This window comes from Penicillium nucicola, assembly GCF_028828085.1.
Source record: "Penicillium nucicola strain IBT 29836 chromosome Unknown utg000008l, whole genome shotgun sequence".
NCBI lineage: Eukaryota > Fungi > Ascomycota > Eurotiomycetes > Eurotiales > Aspergillaceae > Penicillium > Penicillium nucicola.
The window spans coordinates 1115149-1139137 of NW_026643132.1; the positions used below are offsets into that span (position 1 = coordinate 1115149).

A 23989-nucleotide genomic window follows, 5' to 3' on the forward strand; every position below is an offset into this window, starting at 1 on the left:
CTGTACTCTCTGTGCTGGTTATTGTGGAAAGACTTTCTCTGCGTACTATGTATCGTGACGATAGAGTCGTGTTGATATACTTTCTATTGTGCTTGTTTAGATGCATAGCTGGTTTTTGCAATCTAGATTACGATTTCTTTTGAAATAGATTACAATTGGCAATCTGAGATCATCAGCTATGTCGGCAAACAATCAATGTCCGATCTATAGGTAGTCTCTGACTAGACCGTATTTCCACTTTCTTGGATATAATCCAAAGCTCAGGACTAGATACGTAATGGGCACTGCTTCTTTAGGACGTACTATTTACGATATAGTACCATACATTATTATATTCTATTCCTTTCTCATCAACTGCACAGCCTAACACTTAAGAATGCAGGCTTAAAATTCCAGACAAATATTTCACAAAGAAGCTCAGAAAAGCAAAAGACTCAGAGAAGACCTTCCAAATACTATAGCACAAAGCAAAATCTAATCGGCAAAGAATACCAGCAACCTCTTCAACGCAAAGCCACATGGAAGAACAAGGATGCTTGCCGGCCTAAGACGCAGCTATTCATAGCACACTCTGCACCACCTCGCGTCGGCGGTTATCCAACAAATATCTTCGCCGAATTCTATTTCCGGACTACAAGAAGACGCCACCCATGTCCATTCTTTTTACCAACACCAGGAGACCAGGAGACCAGAGGGAACACAGCATAGGGACCAATTTCGCATTCGACCAAGGCTCTCAACGAGGTCCACCCAGGTTCAGCTCCGACAGGGAGAAGATGATGCGGAGAGGGTTTCTGCAGGGGAACAACGTGGGATTTATTTATTCTCAGTGTGAGTTTCGGCCATGTGTAAGATGCGAGATGCGGCATGCAATACCATGATTGGGTCAGCATGGATCGCCAGTTCGGCAATTGTTCTAGAAGGAACAGGATCGATGCAGCCAAGCTATTCTTAGCCCTGGGTAGCCCTGGGACGGTGATATAGAACGATGTCGCCAACCTTGGGAAACGCGAGCAGTCCAATAAGAGGGAATAGCCCTCCGGCTTTGGATCTCAAAGAAGCATGTTTCGTTTCAACCTCAAACTCGAATGCCTCGACTAAGCTGAAAGAGGCTCCTTCCACCTGTTTTGGACATTTCTTCATGATACCGTAGCATTGAATTGCCCGAACGGAGCGAGAATCAGCCTTCTTCGGGCCTGATTTCGGTGCTTAGGGCGTGCCGAGTTCTTGTGTCGGTACGGTTGGCTGCCTGGCTGAGACACCCGACTATGGGCTTTGAAGAGCCGTGACTCAGACAGAGACCATGCTGGTTTGACAGGAGGCCTTTGGACAGGGGAGACTATGGCGATTATCTCTGCTTTGGGACTGGACTTGGTGGTATGTGGAAGATTTCGGGTGCCTGGATGATTCATCGCGTCCCTGGACCAAGGCAGACAACTTTGAAAGGGAGAGTTTTTTTGGTATAAATATGGACTGTGGTCGCGAAGGATTGATTATTATGCAATAATAGTTTGGTTTATCGATCTATTCATACAAGCATACAAGTATACACGCACCGCTGTACTGCAACTTCAACGTCTCATCGTCGACATTGTCAAGCTGCTCCACTCTTGAACCCTCTGTCTCCCTCGCAATTGTTCTGCCTCATTTCACTCTCAGCGACTATCCTTTGCAATGGGTCGAGGAGGATACAACACCCCGGCAAACCACCCAACCCCGGAGCCAGCATCTCCCAGTCAAAATTAAACTTGAGATCGCTCGCCAGGTCAGAAAACGCCTGACGGGGACCTCATTCATTTGCATATCACATTGCAACCAGCAGCCAGTCGATGTCATGACTTTGACAGAGCAAGATCGATCTGGACGGTATTGCAAACCAACATGATCAATTGGAAGTATACTCCAATCAGGGCTGTTCACTTGCCAACACAGAATCTGCGATATCGTTAGCTTGTCATCCAGACTAGAGAATCGATGTCTCCATTTGGACTCACTTCTCAAAGACAACTCCCAACACATCTTCGACATCTCCGCTTTCGCCTTTGCCTGTGATCTTGGCCAACATATCCGCTGCGAAGCGAAGGTGTTCTGCAGCAGTGACGATATCGATTTCGGATTCGAGGTCAACAGAGGAAAGTTCACCCTCGTGTGAGCCTGGGGATTTGGCAGAAGAGGCCTGGGACATGAAGTCGTCTAAATGGTCGAGACAAATTTGTAAATTGGAGCTTTGCCGATGGGTGACGCCTAGAGAATCCTCCCAATAAGAGGTATCATATTGTTGACTTCCATCCCCTTCCATGCCGAGAGGCGATGCAATCTGCTCGAATGTCGCTATTAGACCGCGTAGGAATGCTTGTAGGTTTCCAGGGTCTCTGGTCATCGTAGATCCACGCTGCGCCTCCTCGCATGAAATGGCAAAAACGCGGTCTGCTGGTACCGTTGGGAAGATGTCATGGATCGTATCAGATAGCAACTGTGGTACACCACCAGTCAAATCAGGGTGCAGCTTGTCGCACTTGTTAATCGCCACAAGCAGACACTTGCCTGCATCCACGCAGTCGCTAACTGCATCGAGAACCTCGGGCTCAACGAAGAGACGAACTCCATCAGCAGAGTCTTCCATTGAAACAACCACAATAACAACATCAGACTCCAAAGCTCTTTCCCGAGCCCTGCGAATCCCCTCCTTCTCAACAGCCCCAATGACGATCTCCCCATTCCCATCGCCCTTCTCAGCCCGAATCCCCGCCATATCACCAAGCTTACAAAACCACCCACCGAGGTCAACCCCAACATCAACAATATCCCTGGTCGTCCCCTGCTCCGTACTCACAATAGCAGCCTCCTTCCCAACAACCCGATTCAAAAGCGAGCTCTTACCCGCATTCGGCGCCCCCAAAAGCGCAACCCGAATCCCATTCCTCAACAACTCCCCGCGCGACGCATTCCGAATATGAAACCCAATCTGCACACTCAACAGCTCAATCTGCGCAGCAACAGAGGAAACCAGCTCCTCGGTCGACTCGTCAAAATGCTGATCCTCAGAGAAATCAATCAAAGCCTCCAACTCGCCGCGCGCATAGAGCAACTGCTGTCGCCAGGCTTCATACCGCTTTAGCAAGGCGTCGCTGGATCCGCGCACGGCCAGTCGGCGCTGCTGCTCTGTATCTGCGGAGAGTGTATCGCCCAATGCCTCGATCTGGGGGAGACCCAGTCGGTCATTCATGAAAGCCCGACGGGTGAATTCGCCCGGTTCTGCGTAGCGGATTTCATGGGTTGGGCTGTTTGTGCTGGAGATTGCGGCGAGAACTGCCTTGACGATTGCTGGCCCGCCGTGAATGTGAAGTTCTAGGACATCTTCGCCTGTGACTGTTTTGGGGTTCGGGAAATAGAGGACCAAGGCGCCTGCGTCTAGGACTGTGTTTTGGGTTGGCGGTTTGGTTGGGTCGTAGAGGGTGCGGAGGGCTGCGACGCGCGGTTTTGGGACGGGCTTGTCTGGACAAAGGGCTTTGTATATCTGGATGGTGTGTTAGATTGTGAGACTTTGTGTGGAGGGTTGCGCAACTGCATACTGGTACACTGGCTGGGCCAGAGACGCGTATCACTGCGATAGCTGCTCTGCCGGGTGCGGTGGAAAGAGCGTAGATTGTGGAGTCTGCATCTAGCATGAACTGAGTTGGCCTAGTGGATGAGAATGCGCGAGCTTGTGCGCCTGCTTGCCGCAGCACTGGCGTTTTGCGGGAGAAGACATGACGTCGGAGATGGGGTTTATTCCATGTCGCGGGCCACGGCCGACTCGTTGCTTGACCGACTGGGATGGCCCAACGTAGGAGTCGATTAGATGCTCGCATGCAGAGACTGAGCCAAAGGCAATGAGTGAATACCGAGATAGCTGACTGTTGGATCCTTGGTCAAAAACATCGACACCTCAGGCGCGTACCCGGTCGGGTTATCATTTCCCCGAAGTATAGAAGCACCCATAGATCAAAACAACCTTGGAAGGTGATTAATCTACAGTAAAAATGGATAATGAACTTCCGAGTTGACATTGCAGCTAAATCCAATGTATCAATTGTAAATTCATACGAGAGCACAAATTAGGTTGGCGTAAAAATGGTCAATTGCAACAACTATCATTAAAGGACTTCTGGGTATCATGATAAGGCACTTGGACAGCTGCTAAGATACATCTTCCTCCCTTCACGCTTGACCGATAAGTATTTCTGTCTCATGGGACACCCCTGCTGTCAACACCCCTCCATGTATGATCGATGATCTACCGCGCTTCAGCAAACCAAGGAACATCACACCCAACCCTCATCACGCAAATGCAATCTCAAACTTCTCCACAGCCACTGTCATAATGTATCTGATTATTCAATTACATACCGAAGTATGAAATGTAGAAGAACCATGGAGGTGAAAGGAAGCGAACCGCAAGATGTTGATCAACAGCAACTCCCGCCCCCGTGGCAGACAACTCAGCCAAGTTCCATCACATCATGTCTTCGACGGTGTCCGTACCCTCGGCGTTGTAATAGTCAAGGATAAACTTCTGCAAGGCACCCAAGCAGTGGTCGGGATGAAGGAGGTGTTGGCAAGCAGTGTTTCGCTCAGCATGGTAATACACTTGAGAGATCTGCTGGAACTGGGCCCTGCAGTTGTGACAGAAGAAAGGGAACATATCGGTGATCCTGTTGGCACACCAGGCGTACTCGGGAGTCTCAAAGACGAGCTCTTTAATGCGCCCGTACTTGATGCATCTGGCTTGTTCCCAATGGTGAAGAATTCCCGAAAACCCGACAAAGTTGTGATCGCAGAACCAACAGTTCCAGATGGTAAGGTGTGGGTTGTCGGACATAGAGACTTGAATCAAGGTGGCCATGGTTGTTGATGAGGATGATTCAGAGGGGTGTTAGAGGATGTGGGTGAGTGAAGGTGCGGATTGATGAAGATGTGAAATGTGAATTATTTCTCAAAACTGATGGCTTCAGGAGACCGGGGATATCAAGACTGAAAAAGAAGAAGGGAAAAAAGGGAGAGGGAGGACATAAATAGTCGAGCAGAATCAATCAACCGGGAAACTGCGAAATGTCCGCAGGGACATGACCACGCCCATCAAGCAACTCAACTCATGCTTGCCTCAGATTTACAGCACCGCCAAGCAGTCATATTGAAACTGGATTCATAATAAGATTCACGCTATATTCTCAGCAGGCATTTCGTACGGCCCGCTTCGGTATCCCATCCTGGACACAGCATCGGCGTCAACATCCCCTTCAGGTGCTGTGTACACAGAAGATGTCGAATCCGAATCCGAATCTGGGTCGGAGTGAGCATCAATGGTCGCTTGGGTACCTCCAGATGGCTCTTCAGACGACATAGTCGACACTCTACTTTCACGCTGCGGAAGGACTGTTCTCGAAACGTGAATCGCTTCACCCTGATTTCGAGACTGCACTGGCGTATCTACAGCACCAGAGCCCCCAACCCTTGAGCGACGAGACGGTGTTAAGGATGATCTCTGAGGGGTCTGTGAGGGCCACACAGGAATATGCCGGGGCATAAAGGTGGCTGATACTGGTGGTTCCTCTCTGACCGGAGGCCGATTCGAATTCCTTCTACTGTGGTCCTGTTCAGATTGCCGTATAGGAGATACCGTGCGGGACTCATTGCGGGAAGAAGGTGTCTGACCATTCACTAGCGGTGAAATTTGATCGCTAGTTCGTTGACGAACATGCCACAAGGGGTCGATGGACTCTGGGGGCTCAGCCCGATAACCACGTTCGGGAGTTGTTGAACGACTGCTTGGTAGCCCTTGCTCTAGAGTGGCAGGAAGCTCTTGAGGCAAGGGGCTTCCAGAGTCTCGGACATTATGAATTTGTGAATACTGAGCAGGAGAAATCACTTGGCTCACAGTCTGGGGTATGCTTTGGATATGGGTTGGAGGCATCAGACCAGAGTCCGTCAAAGCCTGACTGAGAAGCTCTTTAACCTGGCTCTTGCAGTCTTCAGATATAACAGCATCGGGCGAAAATCCAATTATCTCCGGCATGCGAATGATATCTGGGACATCCATGTCGGGTATACTGGTGCGAGCCAACAACGCCTGAAGCACGTCCAGATGGCCGTTATATGCGGCATAGCGAAAAGGCTGCCACCCGACCTCGTCCTTTTTTGACGGGGATGCGCCACGCTCGATCAGCAGCGAGACCACAGGCAGATGACCTGCCATAGCGGCCAAGCACAGAGGAGAGTCGCTGCGGGAGGTAGCTTCGTGCTTTTTATATAGAGGAGATCCTCGATCCAAGAGCTTTCGCACTGCAGACACATTTCCACAACGACATGCTACACCAAGAGGCCGGTCTCCAACGCTGTCCCGGGAATCTAATGATGCACCTTTGTCACAGAGAAGATCCAAAAGGTGTATTGAGCTCCGAGCTGCTGCAATGTGCAAAGGTCTTTGCTGGTGCTGATATTCTGATGCTTCAATGTCGGCGCCCTCCAAGAGTAACAGTCTTGCTATGTCAATACTGTCTGCCATACAGGCATAATGAAGCGGAGTAAGACCTGTCGCGCATTTGCTGTTGAGATCAGCGCCCTTGCGTAGTAAGGGCTCAACAACAGCAAATTGGGTTTGGATAACGGCCAAGTGCAAAGCCGTTCGTCCCATTGCGTTAATTTTCACCAGAGATCCTTTCTTCTGGCTAAGTATGTTCACTGTTTCTTCGTGCCCATTGTACGCAGCCCAATGCAAGGCAGTCATTCCTGTGTCATCCACACCACTAGACGAAGCCTTTTGTTTGGATTTCAACAGGAACTCGACGCACTGGGCTCGACCTGCCTCGGCAGCACATATCAAAGGCGTTTTGCGATCACGTCCGGCCGCTTCTACATTGGCCTTATAAGCCAGAAGCACCGATACGGCTTCCACATGACCTGCCTCGCATGCATAGTGCAACGCTGACATCATGGTAGCATCTTTGGCCTCGATATCAGCGCCGTTTGAGACAAGTATGTGCACAATCTCCGCATCACCTTGCTTTGCAGCAACGTGCAAAGTGGTCATTTGATTCTCAGCACGTGTGTTGACCTTAGCATTATGCATGAGCAACATACTGAGTGCTTCGTGTTGGCTACGGTCAACAGCAATTCGCAATGCTGTGCGGCCTTGGTAGTTCGGAACTTCGGCGATGTCGCTCTCTTCCATAAGCAAGGATATGACGTTGCAATGCCCACGTGAAGCTGCAAGATGAAGCGCGGTCCACCCAGACCCATCTGTCACATCTAGTCGAGCATGATGCCCCATTAGGAGCTCAACGACGTCCTCCTTTCCACAGTGCGCAGCAACAAGCAACGCGTTTCGACCCGATGCTTTATGTCGTTCTTCAATGTTAATGCCATATTCGATGAGCCGTGCTACCTCGCCTCGAGACCCGGCTTGGGCGGCCTTCACAATTTGTGGAATAGAGGCAGCATCTGCGCCAGTCAAGTCAATACTGATATGCGGATTAGGCTCTCGTCTGGGTTTGATTCGTGTGAAAGTTCCGCCAGTGGCTACTTTCGGTGAGCCTTTTGATGATACAGAGGTCAGATTGAGACGGCTAGAGGTATTCAAGCGGAGCAGGGAAGATATCCTATCGAGTTTCGAAGCAGATCTTTCCGGTGTTTTGAATGCCTTGGTATCTGACTTGCTTCGAGACATATTCTGCAAGCCCGGGCGCGGCGTGTCTTGATAAGATGTTGCTCTCCTGTGAGCTGGATGCACTGGTGCCGATGGGCTAGTAGGCAAGAGAAGATGATCTTGCTGCGGTGGAGGCGCATCAAATGACTGTCTTGTAACGCTACTATTGCGTGTAGGAGTGCTTGCATAGCCCTCGTCTGTGAATGGGCTTCGGCCACTATGGGTATCGGTCTGACTACCGAAGCCCCCTATTGAGGGTACGAGTTGCTGAGGAGACCTGCGATAGACCGGCGAATCCACGAGGGCATCGTTGAAATCGAAGACTCGATCACTGGCTGTTACATTGCTGTTCTGTGAGATGCTGGCCGCGCTAGATGCGGCCTGACTCCGTGCGGATATCAACGTTTCGGTATCGTTGCGAACTCGGCGCATGATGCGGCGGGTTGTTGCCTGTCTCAATAGGCGGATCTGTTCTTGCGATGTATGACTGCCGGAATCAATCAACCTCTGTGAGATCTTCAAGTATAGAGGGACATTCTCACCATTGACAGACCTGAAGTAGTAGCTGCAAGGCCATGACCTGCGCATGCAGTTTCTCCTGGTGCCCTTTCATGATATCTTCTTTCCAAATGACTCGGATGCGAAATCTAAACCCAACGGTTCCGTCATTGCGACTGCTTTGAACCAAAGCCATCACTTCCTCAGACAAAACCTCCATGATGATTTGACAGCCACCCATCGCTGTAAGCAGTTGTTCATTAAACTCCTCTGATACCATCACAGAGGAAGAATTGAGGCGATACCATTCTTTCAGACTGGTGAGCGCTGTCTGGATACAGCTCAGCTCTTGGATAAGCGAGTGGATTGTAAAGTCAGCATCGCTGAACTTTCCGTGCAGTTCATAAAGGCCATGGACGGTCGACGTAAGTGCGCCTAAAATCTGAACAATTGCCGAAGCAAACCCGATCGCAGATATCGGGTCCATGGCGGACTCGAGACTCGAAGAATACAGACATTGCGGGGGGCTGAGAGCGGCTGAGATGATTAGCGCTAAATCACATGGGGTTTGATAAGTCCGTGAGGAGATGCACTGGCAGACGCGGGAAATGGCGGCAAAATGGTCAAATTAAGGTTATCTAAGATCTTTCAGAACCATGGATTCGACAATATATAAGATCAGCCGTATTTATGTTTAAGGTAATATTAAAAACACACCCCACACATTTTGGAGTTACTATGTAGCAGTAGAGTAAGTTGAGGTATCTTTTGTCCCTAGGCTCTGGGAGTAAGAATCAAGAAAACCTTTCTAGTTTAAATGCAGATATATCGTGTTTTATCTAAGAGGTGCATCAAGAGCGCGAAAGCTTGGTTTCGCTTGGACTTTGTTTCGTTTCCCCCAGTCGTTCATTAAATTCATATCAAAATGTTCGACTAGTGTCGAATCCAGGGGCAGTAGATAGAACAAATCCCCAAAATGTCCCAAGGGGAGCTAGTGAAAGCAAAATTGGAATAGATGCGTTTTGCAAATCCCCTACATGCCCCCATTGAAACAACCATGCAAAGAAGAAGTAGACAGAGGGAAATAACAAAGCCAGGCTGTAAACTACCAGTCTGAATGCTGAGCGTCTCTCTACGACGTAGAGACCCCAGAAATCCTCGCTCGCAGGGACTCCTTCTTCAAGAGCAGTCTCTCGTTTGGGGATTTTCTCTTCGACCACGTATCTGCTTCCTAGTGGAAGACATGTTCTCTTCCCTTTCCCGCTGTGCCGCTCCGTAGAAAGTAGTCGTCTGGCCGTGCGAGACCAAGATTGTTTATAAAACCAATGGTTGAACTCATGTGATGCCATTGGCGGGCGAGGCCGCATGGGCTTGGGCGCGAAATGGTAAAATGGTTGATCCTCATCGGGATATTCCGGTAGGAGGGGGCGTACTCATACCCATCAAACCTTCGAAACTAGTAATACTCACCTGGTCAACTATCATCCCAGTTGGGCATTTCACCGATCAAACGGAGCTTGTGTCGTGAGAACTCACCCGAAAGAATTCACAGTGCGCGTATTTATAGAGGCCAAACCAGATGGCAATCAACCCTCGGTGGGAGTGGTATGAGTTCCGCATCCATGTAAAGAACTCGTGATCACTCATATCATGAACGGCTGTCTGCGCAAGACAGTGGGCACTGCCGAAAATGGAAGAATTCAGGAGAACAAGGAACGCGTGTAGCTGGTAGCCGACATTGCGAGGACTTTCTGGGTTCTGACAATCAACTGTGGGCCGAGCAATCTTTGATTCGAGAATCGATTTTCCGGGTTGTATTCTTTTACCCATGCCAGGGAGTTGACTTGAAGTCGCTGTTCCAAGGTGTGAACTGTCGTTTCCAGGTGTGCTCTTATGATTTGCTTGTGCGGCATTGGCCCTGAAGGCGCCTTCAGCTTTTAGTCCAAAGGACTGAGGCACCACTGCCCAACGCGTATCACCACAGGGCTGGAGAGATTCGCATCAGTAATCAATTGACTCCAGTTGGAGGGAGCGTACATACACATTCCCAGCATAACCTAGTTTGATCTTGGGCCAGGGGTGTCGTATATGGCTGGAAGGGCCTCCAGTCAAGCACTTCACCCATGATTGTTTCAACCTTGCCCTTGAAAGTGTTCCAGAAAGACACATCATCCATGGTTTTCAAAAATATCAGTTTTGGTGGATTATTCTTCAGCTCAACGAGAACATTCTCGAGCGCCTGAGTCTCGTTGAAAGAGTAAATACCGCGAGACAACTGCGCGTGCACCCAATCTAGCAAGACCGATCCAAGCGATGAGGAATAGACGATAAGACGGGTGCTGCTACACTTGGGTCTAACTGAGAAAGAGAAAGCTTCAGGCGTAGTAAAAGATCCAATCTGGATGTCGTCCATGGGGTTGTAAAGTAGATTGTCTGGACTAGAAGTGGACTTTTGCCGACTGAATGATTCAAGGGATCTAAAACTCTGATGCAGCCACTTTGGCAAACCAGGAATCTCACTGGATGATGCGGTGCTGTCGGTTAATTCTTCGTGAGCGGTCCGACGCTGCAGTCTCTCTCTGCTACCGTTAGATGTGATGGTTGTAGTTATATGCACCAGGTCTGCTGGGGCAACATCTGGCTTGTTATACGAAGTAGTTGTACTTGGAGAAGGAGAATCCAACGAATCCGAGATAGCCGGTGGACGTTCAAGGGCCACATCACCCAGAATTTGGCTGTCATTACCTCGAATCCTCAGAGTCCCTGTGCCGATGGTATTAGGGCGAGTCTTCCGCACCCGAGGAGCTGTAGATTTTGGCCTCGTTCGTCTTGATGTCACTGGTGTTGTCGAAGATGAAGAAGAACCAGTTGATATCTCATTGTAGTTGGAACCTTTTCGGCGTCTAGCTAGGACAGTTGGAGTGGGCGTATCATCATAGTCGTCGCCCAGCATCGAATTCTGGCCAATGTAAGGTTCCGCATACGGACCATCGATTTTCTCCACTGTGCATCGAGTGCAGCGTCTAACTCCACATTGAATACATGAATCATATAATGTCAACGTAAGCGGCCCAAAATTGCACCCGCAGCAATACCACCGAAATGCCATAGCGTGTTGATTGATGAGAGAAATCAAACAAATAGAAGAACAACAATGCCGCAGAAGAGATTGATATCGAGCTATAAGATTTGCAGGCTGACATCGAAGCTCAAGAGAATAAGTTCAAAAGAGTTGAAATTCCCAAAGCCTGATATGATTATCGCCCGACGTGTTCTTGCATTAGTGTGGCTGTGCTTTGGTTTTCACAGCCCTATGTACCCATGCTTAAGTCAATTAACATGTTAAATATATGTATCCATCCTTACCCGAAAGTAAAACCACATAGAGCAAAGCCATTGGATAATAGAGAGCCGCAACTGTATGTGATAAAGTTGGGCGCACAACTTCGGCGCCCAACGTGGGGGCTTAAATCCCATCAGTCGGAGATCCCAAGGCCAACCCCGACTTCCCAAAACCTTATCCTACATGTGCATAAATGAAGCTCGCCCAGTGTCATGGCTTTAGATAACACCAAGCTCCTCCAAACCCTCGAAAAAGCAACAGAGCTCAAGCTCTGTCCAAATCGCCTTTGGGCAGTTGCGGGGGAGAATTTACCAAACATTTTCCCAAACTTCAACTCAGTCGCTTCCTTGACAAAGCAGCAGCGCAGTCACCCAGACTACAAGGACCACGGACAATGTACATCCGACTTTTGTGAATACTCCCAACGTGATTTCAGCGCGGTGCAACAGCGTCATGAATGCAGAGACGCCAAATGTAGACCATTGCGAAGTCAATTCCCGAGGTATGCATTAGACCGTGCTGCGCGCGATGGCACCTCAACGGTTTGGGCATTGAACGGGATCTCGTTTCTCAAATCGCCTGTGCCCTACATGGCTATTTCCCACGTCTGGTCCGACGGGACCGGAACTGGGGCTTGGAAAGACGGCGCTGTCAACCAGTGTTTATATGCTTTCTTCCGGGATATCGCGGAGAAGTTTGAATGCGAGGGGATATGGTGGGATACCCTTTGCATTCCTCGTGAAAAGGCGGCTCGGAATAAGGCTATTCAAAAGATTCAAGTCAATTACGAGGATGCGCGGATTACCCTGGTACATGACTGTTTTCTTCGGAATTGGGAGTGGGACCCCAAAACTGCTTGCTTTGCTATCCTTATGTCGCCTTGGTTTAGTCGAGGCTGGACGGCGCTTGAATTGACCAAGTCACGGAAAGTCAAAGTCATTTTTAAGGGGCGTGAAGGGCCTGTTATCAAGGATCTAGATGAAGAGATCTTAGCGAAGGAGGGCAGTGAAGACACTGAAATTGCTCGAAAAAATGCATCTCAGATCATTCGAAATCTCCGTGGCGAGGTTACAAGCCTAAACGACCTTTTAAGCGTGTTAGGAGCAAGATATACGTCTTGGCCAAAGGATATGGCTACTATCTCTGCGCTTTTAGTCGGTGTGAAGCCTCAAGAGCAGCAACAGGAGACATACAAGAGTATTGTCAAAAGATTCGGACGGATCGCACCTGGCCATCTTTTTCACAACACCGCTACCATGTCCAAGGGCTTACGTTGGTGTCCGGCCAACTTGTTTCACATTCCATTGGACTCATCACCCGCCTCTCTGGTTGTTTCTCAAGAAGGGCATGTTTCTGGAAGCTGGCGTTTGAGTCGTGTGAGATCTGGGCTTGTAAGTGATTGTTGGTGGGGTGACACCCATGCTCTGGTAAGACTTCAGATCCAAAGCGCACTCGAAACTCCTCAAGATTGTCGACTCTTGGCCGAACGCGGCACGAACTTAATCGAACGAGCTTTGCTTGTAAAAAAGATGAAGTTAAATGACTGCTACCAATATATCGGGGCGGTGTACTTCCGCCAGGCACTGGATGCAAGCGCGGACAACTGGGTTGAAAAGGAAGTTATAATATCGGGCTATATGGATCATGAGCAAGAAGGAGACTCGGCAAGCACGAGCGATGAAGATGATATCAACGTGGATGACAGAAATATTTCTGAGGGCATTCACAAGCCTGAAAGATTGCGCAGTGCGATATGGCGGGGAGATTGGCATACGTTTAATTATCTCAAGGAATGCAGCCTCTTGGATGCGCCGGACGAGATCGGACGTCGACCGCTACATCTCGCAGCCGAACGAGGACATATAAAGATGGTCCAGGTTTTACTAGACTCCGGAGCCACTCCAAGCCTACAGTGTGATCAGGGCCGCACTGCCTTACACAGTGCTGTTTGGGGAGGTTCTGCTGCCATCGTGCAGCTGTTGCAAGAAAGGATTGATGATATGACGCAAGACAAGGATGGAAATATCGCACTGCATATTGCAGCCCAGATGGGAGCTGCATCGGTCGCAGAACTTCTCATCAATAAAAGCACCATCAATGCGGCGGGTTTCAATGATCTGACGCCACTTCATTTCGCTGTTATAAATGGTCACAAGGAAGTGATTGAGTCGCTGAAATATGCCAACCTCAGTACCAGCGATAGAAGGCTTGGTTTGACGCCCTTGCATTGTGCGGTCGGAAACGGACACAAAGCGATAGTTGAACTCCTGATCGATTACGGCGCCGAACTCACTGAAAATGGCAACCTGGCTGGTTGGACACCTGTGCATATTGCTGCAATCAATGGTGAACGATCGTGCCTCAATGCTTTACTTGACGCAGGTGCCGATGGGACAGCCGAGGATAAATTTGGCTGGACACCTCGACAATTCGCAGAGATAAATGGGCATACAGAGCTACTGGAATTTCTACCCGGCAGTCCAGCCGATAGCGTCTCAAAAGATTCACACAATTGGACTCCGCTGCACTGTAAGGCCATCAATAAGGATGATGGTATAGTTAAGATGTTGACATCCAAGGATGTTGATGCATATCTAACCCTACCGGGGCAGAGTTGGCAGTCGCCACTTCAATTTGCGGCAGAGAACGAGCTCGGAACCGCCCTGCAGTGGCTCTTTCAGAAAGGGTTTCAGAAGGAAACAGAATCTCAAAAACTTACGCTGTTCTGGGCTGCTGCAAATGGCTGCAAGGAGTTTGCCCATCTGCTGCTCGATCAGGGTGCCCACAAAGAGGGAAACAGCCGGATAAAGGCAACGCCACTATTGATCGCTTGTCATCATGGACACGACTCGATAGTACAAGTGCTACTAGAAGCCGGTGCAAACAAAGAAAGAAGAAGTTCGCTGGGAAAGACCCCACTACATGTTGCTGCTCTTCGCGGACACGAAGCAGTAGTCTTGCTACTGCTGGACTTTGGCGCCAATAAGCTAGCCGTGTCACATTCCCGCAGAACTCCCTTATTCTATGCTGCCCATCGTGGGCATGAGGGCGTGGTGCGGCTTTTACTAGATGTTGGTGTCCCAAAGGATGGGCGCACAGGAGACAGCAAAACTCCTTTACAAGTCGCTGCTAGGGCCGGGCATGAGAAGGTTGTTCGGTTACTACTCGAGGCTGGCGAGACTGGTCCCCCTTTGAAGTCGGATGCCAGTGATCGCTCTAATGAGTGGGAAGATACAAGTGAGGCTCACAACCTCCCATCAGATGTCAGTTTCGATAACAGCTATGAGGCCAGTGATGTCGGTAGGTATGATACGGATGTTAGTGTGGATGACGGGAGACAAAGTGTCAGTGAAGGCACCAATGAGAGTGCCAGTGAGCCTTCTAGACTGGATTCCGGTGAATATTCCGATGGAGATGAGAACTATTCCGATGGAGATGAGAACTATTCCGATGGAGATGAGAACTATTCCGATGGAGATGAGAATGATGACAGTTATTATGAGTATTATGACTCCGATGAGAGTCTTACCGATGACAGAATTCAGCATGGCATGGACAGGGACCCAGGTTACTACGTGATGCATCGAATACTTGCCAGGCGCACGCCCCTCAACCTCGCTGCTAAATCCGGACACAGCGAAGCCGTGCGGCTATTGCTAGACGCCGGTGGTGAGAGTGCTCAAGGTCTTTATCTTCAGGTAGCACTCCTCTCCGCTGCTAAGAAAGGCCACAGGGAGACGGTGCGTCTACTGGTTGAGGCCAACGCCGGGATTGCAGCGGAGGACAACAACACGGCAACAGCTCTCTTCTGCGCAGCCACACAAGGGAATACAGAGGCGTTGAAGCTCCTGATAGCAGCCGAGAGCGGCAACGGGAATGCCCATCTCCAGCTCCCACTATGTGCCGCAGCTGCACAGGGCTATGAGGAGGCAGTACGTCTGCTTCTTGATGCTGGGGCCAATATAGCGACTGCACGATATGGTGATTACGCGCTGTTATCCCTCTTGGCCATTAGAGGCAAAGCACGGGTCTTGAAAATGCTGATTGACACGGGAGCCGATGTCAATGAATATGAAGAAGGCATTCCCCCGCTCTCAGCCGCTGCTACGACAGGAGAAGAGGAGGTGATGCGTCTGCTGGTCGATGCCGGCGCTGATGTCAATGATGTCCACCAAGGGGCTACGGCACTATACTTGGCAGCTCGGCGGAATAATATTTCGAGTGTACAGTTCCTCCTTGAAGAGGGTGCCGATGTCGATTTGATGTCTGGAGAACGCTTTTCCCCACTCTTATGCGCTGCCGACAAAGGACACGACGCAGTGTTACGCCTACTGCTCCATGCTGGCGCCGATATTCATCGATATGATACATCACCACTCCTATGCGCTGTCGAGAAAGGGCATGAGGCTGTCGTAAGGTTGCTACTTGAGGCTGGAGCTGATAAGGAAGTCCGAGGTTATCAGGGCCGAACGGCGCTTGACTATGCCAGATTGATGGGACATTATGCGATTATCAAGCTTCTTGCCCCATGAGTGATTGGTATGAATGTTTGTAATGAGCTATATACACAGTACTCTGGTTAAGTTGCTTTCAAAATTATGCAACTCATAGCGACAGAGGCAAAGGGAAGGGAAAAGAAGTATTTGATGATTCATTACATGTATCGAAAGAAGAGATCTCATACCCAAACGCACAAAAGCAAGGCTCGTCAACTATTGGGGACTGGTGATATGTCTGCAATTGAATGATATGGAGAAGAACCAGGGAAGTGTTCCACGGTCCGTATATAAGCGGTGATGCTAAAAAGCCACCCCTCCTCATATGTTATCAGCGCTAGAAAATTACTCGATTTGTAGCGCATTTTGAGTATTTTAATTTATCTTATATTTTACTCTCACAAAGCACTAGATGATTATCATTTGAATGAAGGCGTCAGGGTTCATTACTGTTACGACCCACTACGCTTTGTAAGAACAATACAATCAGTATCAACAGGGATTTCCGGAAAAATTCCCAATATATACTAGTGTGGCCTATTAATAAAGTTTCGAGAAACAATCAAAGAGTGGCAGTGGTGACACCGATTTCCGGAAGCACTGTATTATTGCTTTCACTACTCGCTACTTGAAATCAATTCAGCGGCATCTTCTCGCCCTCTCTACACCCATCTTTTTATGCTTTCTTCAACGGGAAAATAGATAATATTATATACACCAATAAACAGCCACTATCCCCACACTCTATCAGGGGTTGTTGCTCAATCACATGAACAGGTTTGTTTTTATTCAGGAGTACTAGTCACAGACTATCAGTTGACAAATATGAGTACATGACAGGCCCAAGTATATCATCTCCTTGGAACTAAGGGGTCCGGAATTAATTGCAATTTTAATGGAATTTACGAAAATCAAAAGAAACTACATGTAAACAAAATTGAAGTCATTCAATGTAAGCAATCAAAACATCATTACCTCATTCAACCAATAGGTGCAGGCAGTGAAGTATCCGTATTCAAGAGGAGACAACACTTTTCTTACCATATTCAGTGAGCCGACTTCGCATTTTCACTTCAAGATAGCCAGGTCCCAGCTTTTGAACTATCTCTTTCATGCAGCTTTCCGAAGCAATAGTTCCGATCACTGCACTTGGGGAGAAAAGCAATACCTCACCCACTCGAAGACGAACTATTCTGTCAAATAGCGATCGATCCAAAAGAGGCTGGCATCCTGTGCTGGTAGTGGACTCTCCTGAGATGTCTCCGCCTATTACAACACCCGCGATATGGTGCTTCAAAACGTGAAGCCATATCGGGGATGAAAATCGATGGACAATGGTGACGGAGCGGAGACCAAGAAGTGCGGCCGATATCGTCGGTTCCTGAGTTGAAATAACGATACGTATTCCAAGATGGCGCTGGAGTCTCACAATAGAGAGAAGAGATTCCGTGAAAGACCGTGCCTCAACAGAACTATCCATATCCTTCAAATTATCAGCGGGAAGCGCTAGTGTATGTGGAACAAAGCTCATTTTATGGGCCTCATCAAGTGCCACTATGCGACCGACATCTGTGTTTTGCTCCAAAAAGATACCAAAACATATATTGAAAAGGGAGCAGGCCGTATCAGAAGAAATGCACGGGCATGAAAGATCAACTATTGTGAGTTGACTCGGCTGATCCATCTTAGTGATGACGCATACATCATGTGAAGAATCGCATACCTGCGGTGTCCAGACAGAGCCCCATCGTTTTACTCTCATTCTCTTTCCAGCTTTATGAAAGACCTGCTATGGTGACATAAAGTTTTCTAGCGTATCCAAACGTTGCTTCAATGGCTCAAGTTGCGCCGGAGTGAGTCCAGAGTCAAGTATTTTACTCTTCAACTTAGGATAATCAAAACCACTTCCACAGTTTTGCTGTTCGACTCGCATTTCCCGCCGTTATCTTGACCAACAGCCATCAGATCTAGCATGCGCTTGGTATTAAGATCGGCTTGATCAATCTGCAATTCTTCGACTTTGATGTTGAACCTTGCGTATGTCCCCTAAACTGATCAGCAAAATCACTAGAAAGACATGTTCAATGTAAGAGAGAAAGGATAGAGATTTTTCTAGGACGGTGGAAACGAATCTTTTATTTCTTACCTTACTTTTTAGTGCTACAATTTCAACAAGTAGGATAGAGCCAACGATTGTTGGAAAATGAGAGCCTTTTACTAAGTATTAAAACCTGGCGCTATCATCCCTGTCTTGCTTCTGCCCCTTAGTCATGATGGAAGCGAGAGCGGTCTTTGAAAAAAAAAAACAGGATACAATTTGAGAAAGTGAGCCGGGGTGAGAACCAGGGGAGAAATCTTTCATTTAATTAATCACTAAACATATAGACGATATTATCACCCTAGTTTTAAAATAAGTTTGTTAAATCAAGGAATACTATTATAAATAAATACCTTTCACCATGAGATACAATAGTAGTATGTTTCTCTATTTGATTTCACTATACAAAATTCAGTAGATATTAGCTGGCTAGACCCTAGTATCCCCGAAGATTCCACATTTACAATCTAGGACTATGGTCGGCTACGACGTGTGATTTACGAAATATATAATAAAATGGGAGATGCTCGGTGGTAGTCTGGTCAAAATAGACGGGTCGACAAATGGTGGTAAGAAAACCTAACAACAAGCTAGATTAGGGAGCTCTAGGCAAATGACGCTTATCAGGGATAATCAGATGCTATGTCAAGGATTATAATGATTATAAATCGTGAATCAAGAAATAAGTGGCATTGTTATATCTCGCTATCCTTCTCTATAGTTATTGATTGCCTATATCCCTCCCTTGAGGACATCACTGCCTGGGGCAGTAATCATGTAAATCACGTGATTCATCCACTATAACATCTATTAGATTCCCATTGACTAGGGACAACACCCATTCCGCTCAGTAAATGTCTATATGTAAAACTCATAGACTCTAAATAGCGGATCTGAGTAGAGCATTAGGATATTAATTTTGGAAATCTACTGTGTCTCAGGATGCTAATGAGATCAGGTGTCGTAACGAGGCACGCAAAATGACCTGTGTTGTAATCTATTTGCAAGAGCTAATGGGAAAATCTCGAACCTGCAGGTAGGCTTTATTTTACAGGTGGAACTACAAATCAGTATCTATAATGAGTGCTAGGCTCCGAACTTTGTTGATGCTACTCTAGGCAATCATCGAGACTATAGTATTTTTACCCAAGTCCCTGACATGGACTTTATATACGATTGTATTCGGGGGACGGTGATTTTGGAAAAATAGTAGTTAGCTTAATATTCAAGACCCTAAAAGTAGCAAGCGACGCTAACAATATTTTGGGTTCACCTTAGCAAGAGTAATATATATCGGAGAAAATGGTCCACCCTATCGAAAGTTCTGCGTACAAAGTTTTGAAAGTAAACCGGATGACGAACCAGAGACCAAGTCCTTTCTGTTATGATAAATTGTTCCATGAGTCTACAAAGGTAGCGCTATCGTCAATATCAAACACAGATGTGCATCCAAATAGTCCCGAGTCCCAAGCATGAGTGATCTGTAGGTCGGACGGAACGGCGGACGGACGGAACCGGTAATTGCCACAATGCGTCACCGTCCCCCCTCAGCTTTCTACTCTCCGTCCAGCATTCCGACTCGGAAAACAAACGGCAGTACCTCCAGATCCGGATTCATAGCATCGCATAATATGGCGCCTAATGCTGTGGAAGCTGAACGCCCAGCGGTATGTGTATCACGGATCCTTGGCAGTTGTGCCAATATGGAGACGCGAGCTAATGTGCAGAGATAGTGCGACTTCTGTCATTTGAGAAAGGTTCGTCAATCACAACATACAATGCGCAGTCCAGATGCATGCATCACTGATTCTTGCGGTCGCCTCTTTTATTATTGGGTTATAACTGTTGACATCAAAGGATCCCAGATCAAATGCGATCGGCAGTTCCCATGTGCCAATTGCATCGAAGCCCTAGTAGATTGCCGCAGAGATCGGCCCAAAAAAAGTAGACGCCGGAAAGGAGCTCGGTAAGAACTGCAATACTTTTGATGAATATCTTCGCTCATGTTGTGAAGCGTGACCACCTTTTCTGAAAGACTTGCTGCGCTCGAGTCATCAGTTGCCGATTTTCCGTCTCAACACGGCCCGGCTTTTCATGCAGTAGCGGTTGAATTACCAGAACAGGAGATTAATACAAACGACAATGATGGTGTTCCTCATATCGGGCAACAAAGTAATGAAAGGGCTGAGAGGCGATCGTCCAACCCATTGAATATCAATGCCAGCGATGGCTTGACTCAGCAAACTTCAGAGGGTACTCAATTTCTGCAATGCGAGCTGGAGTCGAATCCATTTCTCGAAACAAGCAAATCTATGGTGATGAGGGAGGCAATTAGCTTTATAAGTCGGCTCTCTAATACATCAAAACCATACTTCTCAACCGATACTTTCAACGCGTCCGAAGCAAGTGAGGGTCTTGAGTCAAAGGGGTTTCCGCCAGAGCTGTTATATATGATGACAATGGGTGAGCTTATGACCATGACTGGATTTTCTGTTTCTTTTTCTTCCTTTTTTTACTGATCAAGTGCTCCAGACACTGAGCCGAATACTATGAAACAGTCATTTTGGCCTGACCATGTTTCCTTTCAGACCATGGAAGAAATGTGCTCGTCCCTCATCGAAGGGAAAGAGGACAAACACAGGCTTACTTGCTACCGTGTCTGTGTCTATATGAAAGCTGCCGCGTTGCTTTGCCGACTACCAAAGAGAGATCGGAGTGTCCCACTTCGGAAGCATCTTGAACAAAGTAAAACGCAATATGAACACGAGGTACATAAAGCTCTTTCCGAAATAGATTATCTTACACCGCCAAGCTTGCTTCTCTTACAAGCATTTCTGTCGGGTGTATGTTGAACCCCCTTTTCCCTATTCGACTTGATTGACTTCTATACTAATTTCCCCCTACCAGGCAATATTCATGCAAAATCAAGGCGACATGTCCCGAAGTTGGACATTGGCAGCTTTCGCATCTAGAACCTTGGTATCTCTCAATTATCACTCGATTGACTCCATTACGCCTATCGACAAAACAAAACGTGACATAATTGGGTCGTTGTATACATGTTACTATCTCGACAAAATGCTTAGCGTGCTCCTTCTCAGACCGCCGTCACTTCCAAAGCTGAGAATTAAGCCAGCAGACTTAGTTCATCTAGACCGTCAGCTTCCTCTCAGCGCCAGTGTCAAAATCATGGTTGAGTTTGCACAGATCCAGGAAGGTGTTCTCGACATACTCAACCACGCCAATAAGAATGATCAGGCCACAATAATTACCAGGCTTATACGGGATATGCATGAAATAAATGCGTTGATAAAAAAGGTGAGCAACCTAAAGATTCACTTGATGGGAATGAAGAATAACAGATATTGATAACTCGTTCTATCAGCATCAAAATCAGTTACCTTTCCGAGGAACAACCTATGAATGGGTTGCTATCGAGTTTGGCTACTATGCATTACTAGCTAGTATATTGCACTTGAATCAACGTGTTCTTCAAGACCGATCAATACGGGAAGATTGTCTGCAGGCTTCTCGACAAGCGCTCATATGCCTGGGGAAAATCCAGGATGAGATGTACATGGATGCAAACTTCCTCGATGAATATCCATATTTTCTCACTTGGTTAGTCCTTCTTCATAAGATTATTACGGATTTGATTTTAACCTTCTCAGGACACTACTTTTCTACCCACTTAGTCCATTTTTTGTCCTTTTTTGCAACGTTGTATTCTCGGCAAACCAGGATGACTATTTGTTGATGGCGGCAGTTACTAAAGGGATGTTGCGCTTTGTGGAAATTCATCCCTCCATTGCTGAGATATATAAGCTTTTCTCCGCTTTCCTGGCAATGGTCGAGCCTCTAATCCATAATCGCCCTAACTCCCTGCTTTCTCAACCCATTCTGGAGGCTGCAACTCAAGGAAATGAACACACAAATATTACCAGCATGGCTACCCAGTATCCTCTGGCAAGCATCGGAAGTTTCATGGGCTCAAACATCGCCCAAGAGGGTGGGAATGATCTACCAGATCAAGGTATTGTCAGTCAAGACGGACTGGTTGCTCCGGACGATGAACTTGTATGGGACTTGATAGATTCTCAACCATGGCTGGGCTGGATGAGATCAGATGCCTTGACAGAGAATCCCACCTCTGATTATCTGTTATAGGCATTTTGTGCAATATATAATCTAAAGCTTTCTACAAATGACTATTCCAGTTATGAAGAGTCTAGACGAACGGACGGACGGAGATGTCAACGTTTCGGACCCGGAAGTAAAAAGACGAATCGGAAGGCAAGCGCCGTAAATCTAAAGTTGCTGTACGCAAAGAGAACTGCATAGTAGAAATCGAAACTGTATGGTAATAGAATTTCGAAGTCGTTTTGTAAATTAAATCCAAAGTATCTCAGATTGAACTGAAAAAATAGTTCGAGGATCTCACAGCCATACATGAGTGAAGTAATGGAAGTGAATTTCATGAAAATCAGGAAATTAAACCATATAGTATTCTGGAATTTTGTGCCTGATGCATTTTTCCTTTGTTAAAATTAGGAGTTTTTTACGGATTGCATACCAAAATCGGCGCTGGGCAGCCGCTCGGTGTTAATGGAGCGCGAGCAAGAACCGAGACTCATTCATTATTAATCCTAGCAGCATATAATTGACTCAAGATACTTTCTATTTTGCATCAAACGAAAACGCTTCTTCAATCACTCTCAGAACTCGAAATCGATACAATATGCTTGTCTTGATCGCTGGTATCACCGGCTTTGTCGGTATTCCTTGTGCCAGGTCCGCATTTGCGCGTGGCCTCAAAGTTCGGGGCCTAGCTCGCAACATCAAAAATGTCCCAGAGGATGTTCGGAGCCAGCTTGAAGGGTTCGAGACGTTGTCGAGCCCCTATGACATCGCTGCAATGGACCGGGCCACCAAAGATGTTGATGCTATCATCTGTTCCTTCGCCGGAATCCCGGAAATGTTCATGGATTCGCAATTGCTGCTCATTAGAGCCGCAGAGCGAGCCGGAGTGAAGGTAAGTGAGCACCAGGTCTCCCTCTGAACAATTGACTGAGTAATCTTGAGATCTTCCACGCTACCTCATGGAACTACGACTGGACGCTTACTCCTGGTTCACATGAGATATATGATGACATGCGCGGCTTCGCCCATCATGTCGCGGTGAGCTCGACTATCAAGCCGATCTACATGTTCACCGGCGCAATCGCTGAGTACTACTTCAAGCGAAGCCCATATGACTGGGATCCGGAGACCAAAACATTCAACTTCCACGGGCCTTCGAAATTTCCCACTCGGTATACTACCGCAGAGGACATCGGGAACTATGTGCTTGAGGCTATCATGTCCCCGGATGCTGCCGATGGAGGCTTTATTCGTGTTCAGAGCTTCGAAGCGTCCCCCGAGGACATCGCCAAAGCATACACTGCTGCGAGAGAAGGCCGTGTCACTGCTAAGCTTAACTGCTTGGGCTCAGTGAAGGATGCAGAGGGTAAGCTGACTGAGGCAAGAGCTGAACATGGGAAGAGCGGTTGGTATAAGTTCATTCGATACTGCTATCAGTATCATATTCCGGCCCGTTCTTGGGATTATGAGCCGGTTGATGTTGCGCGCTTCTCGAACGTCAAGCAGACTAGTTTGGAGGAATTCTTCCGTCGCAACCCCGACGTGTAGTTGGAATGTACTGAAACGACTCCTCTTTTAGAGCGTGAGTAGCTGGTATTAAATAAAAAAAGGTGACTGGATCTTGTCTTACAATCAACGTACTGGTAGAAAAGTTCACGAAAATAGGTTGAACTTTCGCTATTTAAACACATGTACTCTGTTTACAGCGTTGTAAAGATTCTGGAATATAC

General features: G+C 47.6%; 8 protein-coding genes across 8 annotated transcripts; 3 read left to right on the forward strand and 5 right to left on the reverse strand.

Moving 5' to 3' along the window:
- Positions 1-1916: 1916 nt before the first annotated feature.
- N7511_007908 (tRNA modification GTPase) lies at positions 1917-3851 on the reverse strand (the record flags this gene model as incomplete). The annotated part of the gene is made up of 3 exons (XM_057130285.1): positions 1917-1935; positions 1995-3517; positions 3573-3851. 3 exons carry the CDS (start codon positions 3849-3851, stop codon positions 1917-1919), a joined length of 1821 nt encoding a protein of 606 aa, XP_056982068.1.
- A 644-nt stretch (positions 3852-4495) lies between these two features.
- Positions 4496-4885, reverse strand: N7511_007909 (uncharacterized protein; the record flags this gene model as incomplete). The annotated part of the gene is made up of 1 exon (XM_057130286.1): positions 4496-4885. The coding sequence occupies one exon, from the start codon at positions 4883-4885 to the stop codon at positions 4496-4498; it is 390 nt and encodes a 129-aa protein (XP_056982069.1).
- Positions 4886-5197: 312 nt separating this feature from the next.
- On the reverse strand, positions 5198-8669 carry N7511_007910 (ankyrin repeat protein; the record flags this gene model as incomplete). The annotated part of the gene is made up of 2 exons (XM_057130287.1): positions 5198-8191; positions 8238-8669. The coding sequence occupies 2 exons, from the start codon at positions 8667-8669 to the stop codon at positions 5198-5200; spliced, it is 3426 nt and encodes a 1141-aa protein (XP_056982070.1).
- Positions 8670-10190: 1521 nt separating this feature from the next.
- N7511_007911 (uncharacterized protein) lies at positions 10191-11135 on the reverse strand (the record flags this gene model as incomplete). Its single annotated transcript, XM_057130288.1, has 1 exon — positions 10191-11135. One exon carries the CDS (start codon positions 11133-11135, stop codon positions 10191-10193), a length of 945 nt encoding a protein of 314 aa, XP_056982071.1.
- Positions 11136-11737: 602 nt separating this feature from the next.
- N7511_007912 (ankyrin repeat domain-containing protein) lies at positions 11738-16057 on the forward strand (the record flags this gene model as incomplete). Its single annotated transcript, XM_057130289.1, has 1 exon — positions 11738-16057. One exon carries the CDS (start codon positions 11738-11740, stop codon positions 16055-16057), a length of 4320 nt encoding a protein of 1439 aa, XP_056982072.1.
- A 979-nt stretch (positions 16058-17036) lies between these two features.
- Positions 17037-17769, reverse strand: N7511_007913 (uncharacterized protein; the record flags this gene model as incomplete). Its single annotated transcript, XM_057130290.1, has 2 exons — positions 17037-17590; positions 17745-17769. The coding sequence occupies 2 exons, from the start codon at positions 17767-17769 to the stop codon at positions 17037-17039; spliced, it is 579 nt and encodes a 192-aa protein (XP_056982073.1).
- Positions 17770-22064: 4295 nt separating this feature from the next.
- N7511_007914 (uncharacterized protein) lies at positions 22065-22286 on the forward strand (the record flags this gene model as incomplete). Its single annotated transcript, XM_057130291.1, has 1 exon — positions 22065-22286. One exon carries the CDS (start codon positions 22065-22067, stop codon positions 22284-22286), a length of 222 nt encoding a protein of 73 aa, XP_056982074.1.
- Positions 22287-22857: 571 nt separating this feature from the next.
- N7511_007915 (uncharacterized protein) lies at positions 22858-23807 on the forward strand (the record flags this gene model as incomplete). Its single annotated transcript, XM_057130292.1, has 2 exons — positions 22858-23151; positions 23202-23807. The coding sequence occupies 2 exons, from the start codon at positions 22858-22860 to the stop codon at positions 23805-23807; spliced, it is 900 nt and encodes a 299-aa protein (XP_056982075.1).
- Positions 23808-23989: the final 182 nt, after the last annotated feature.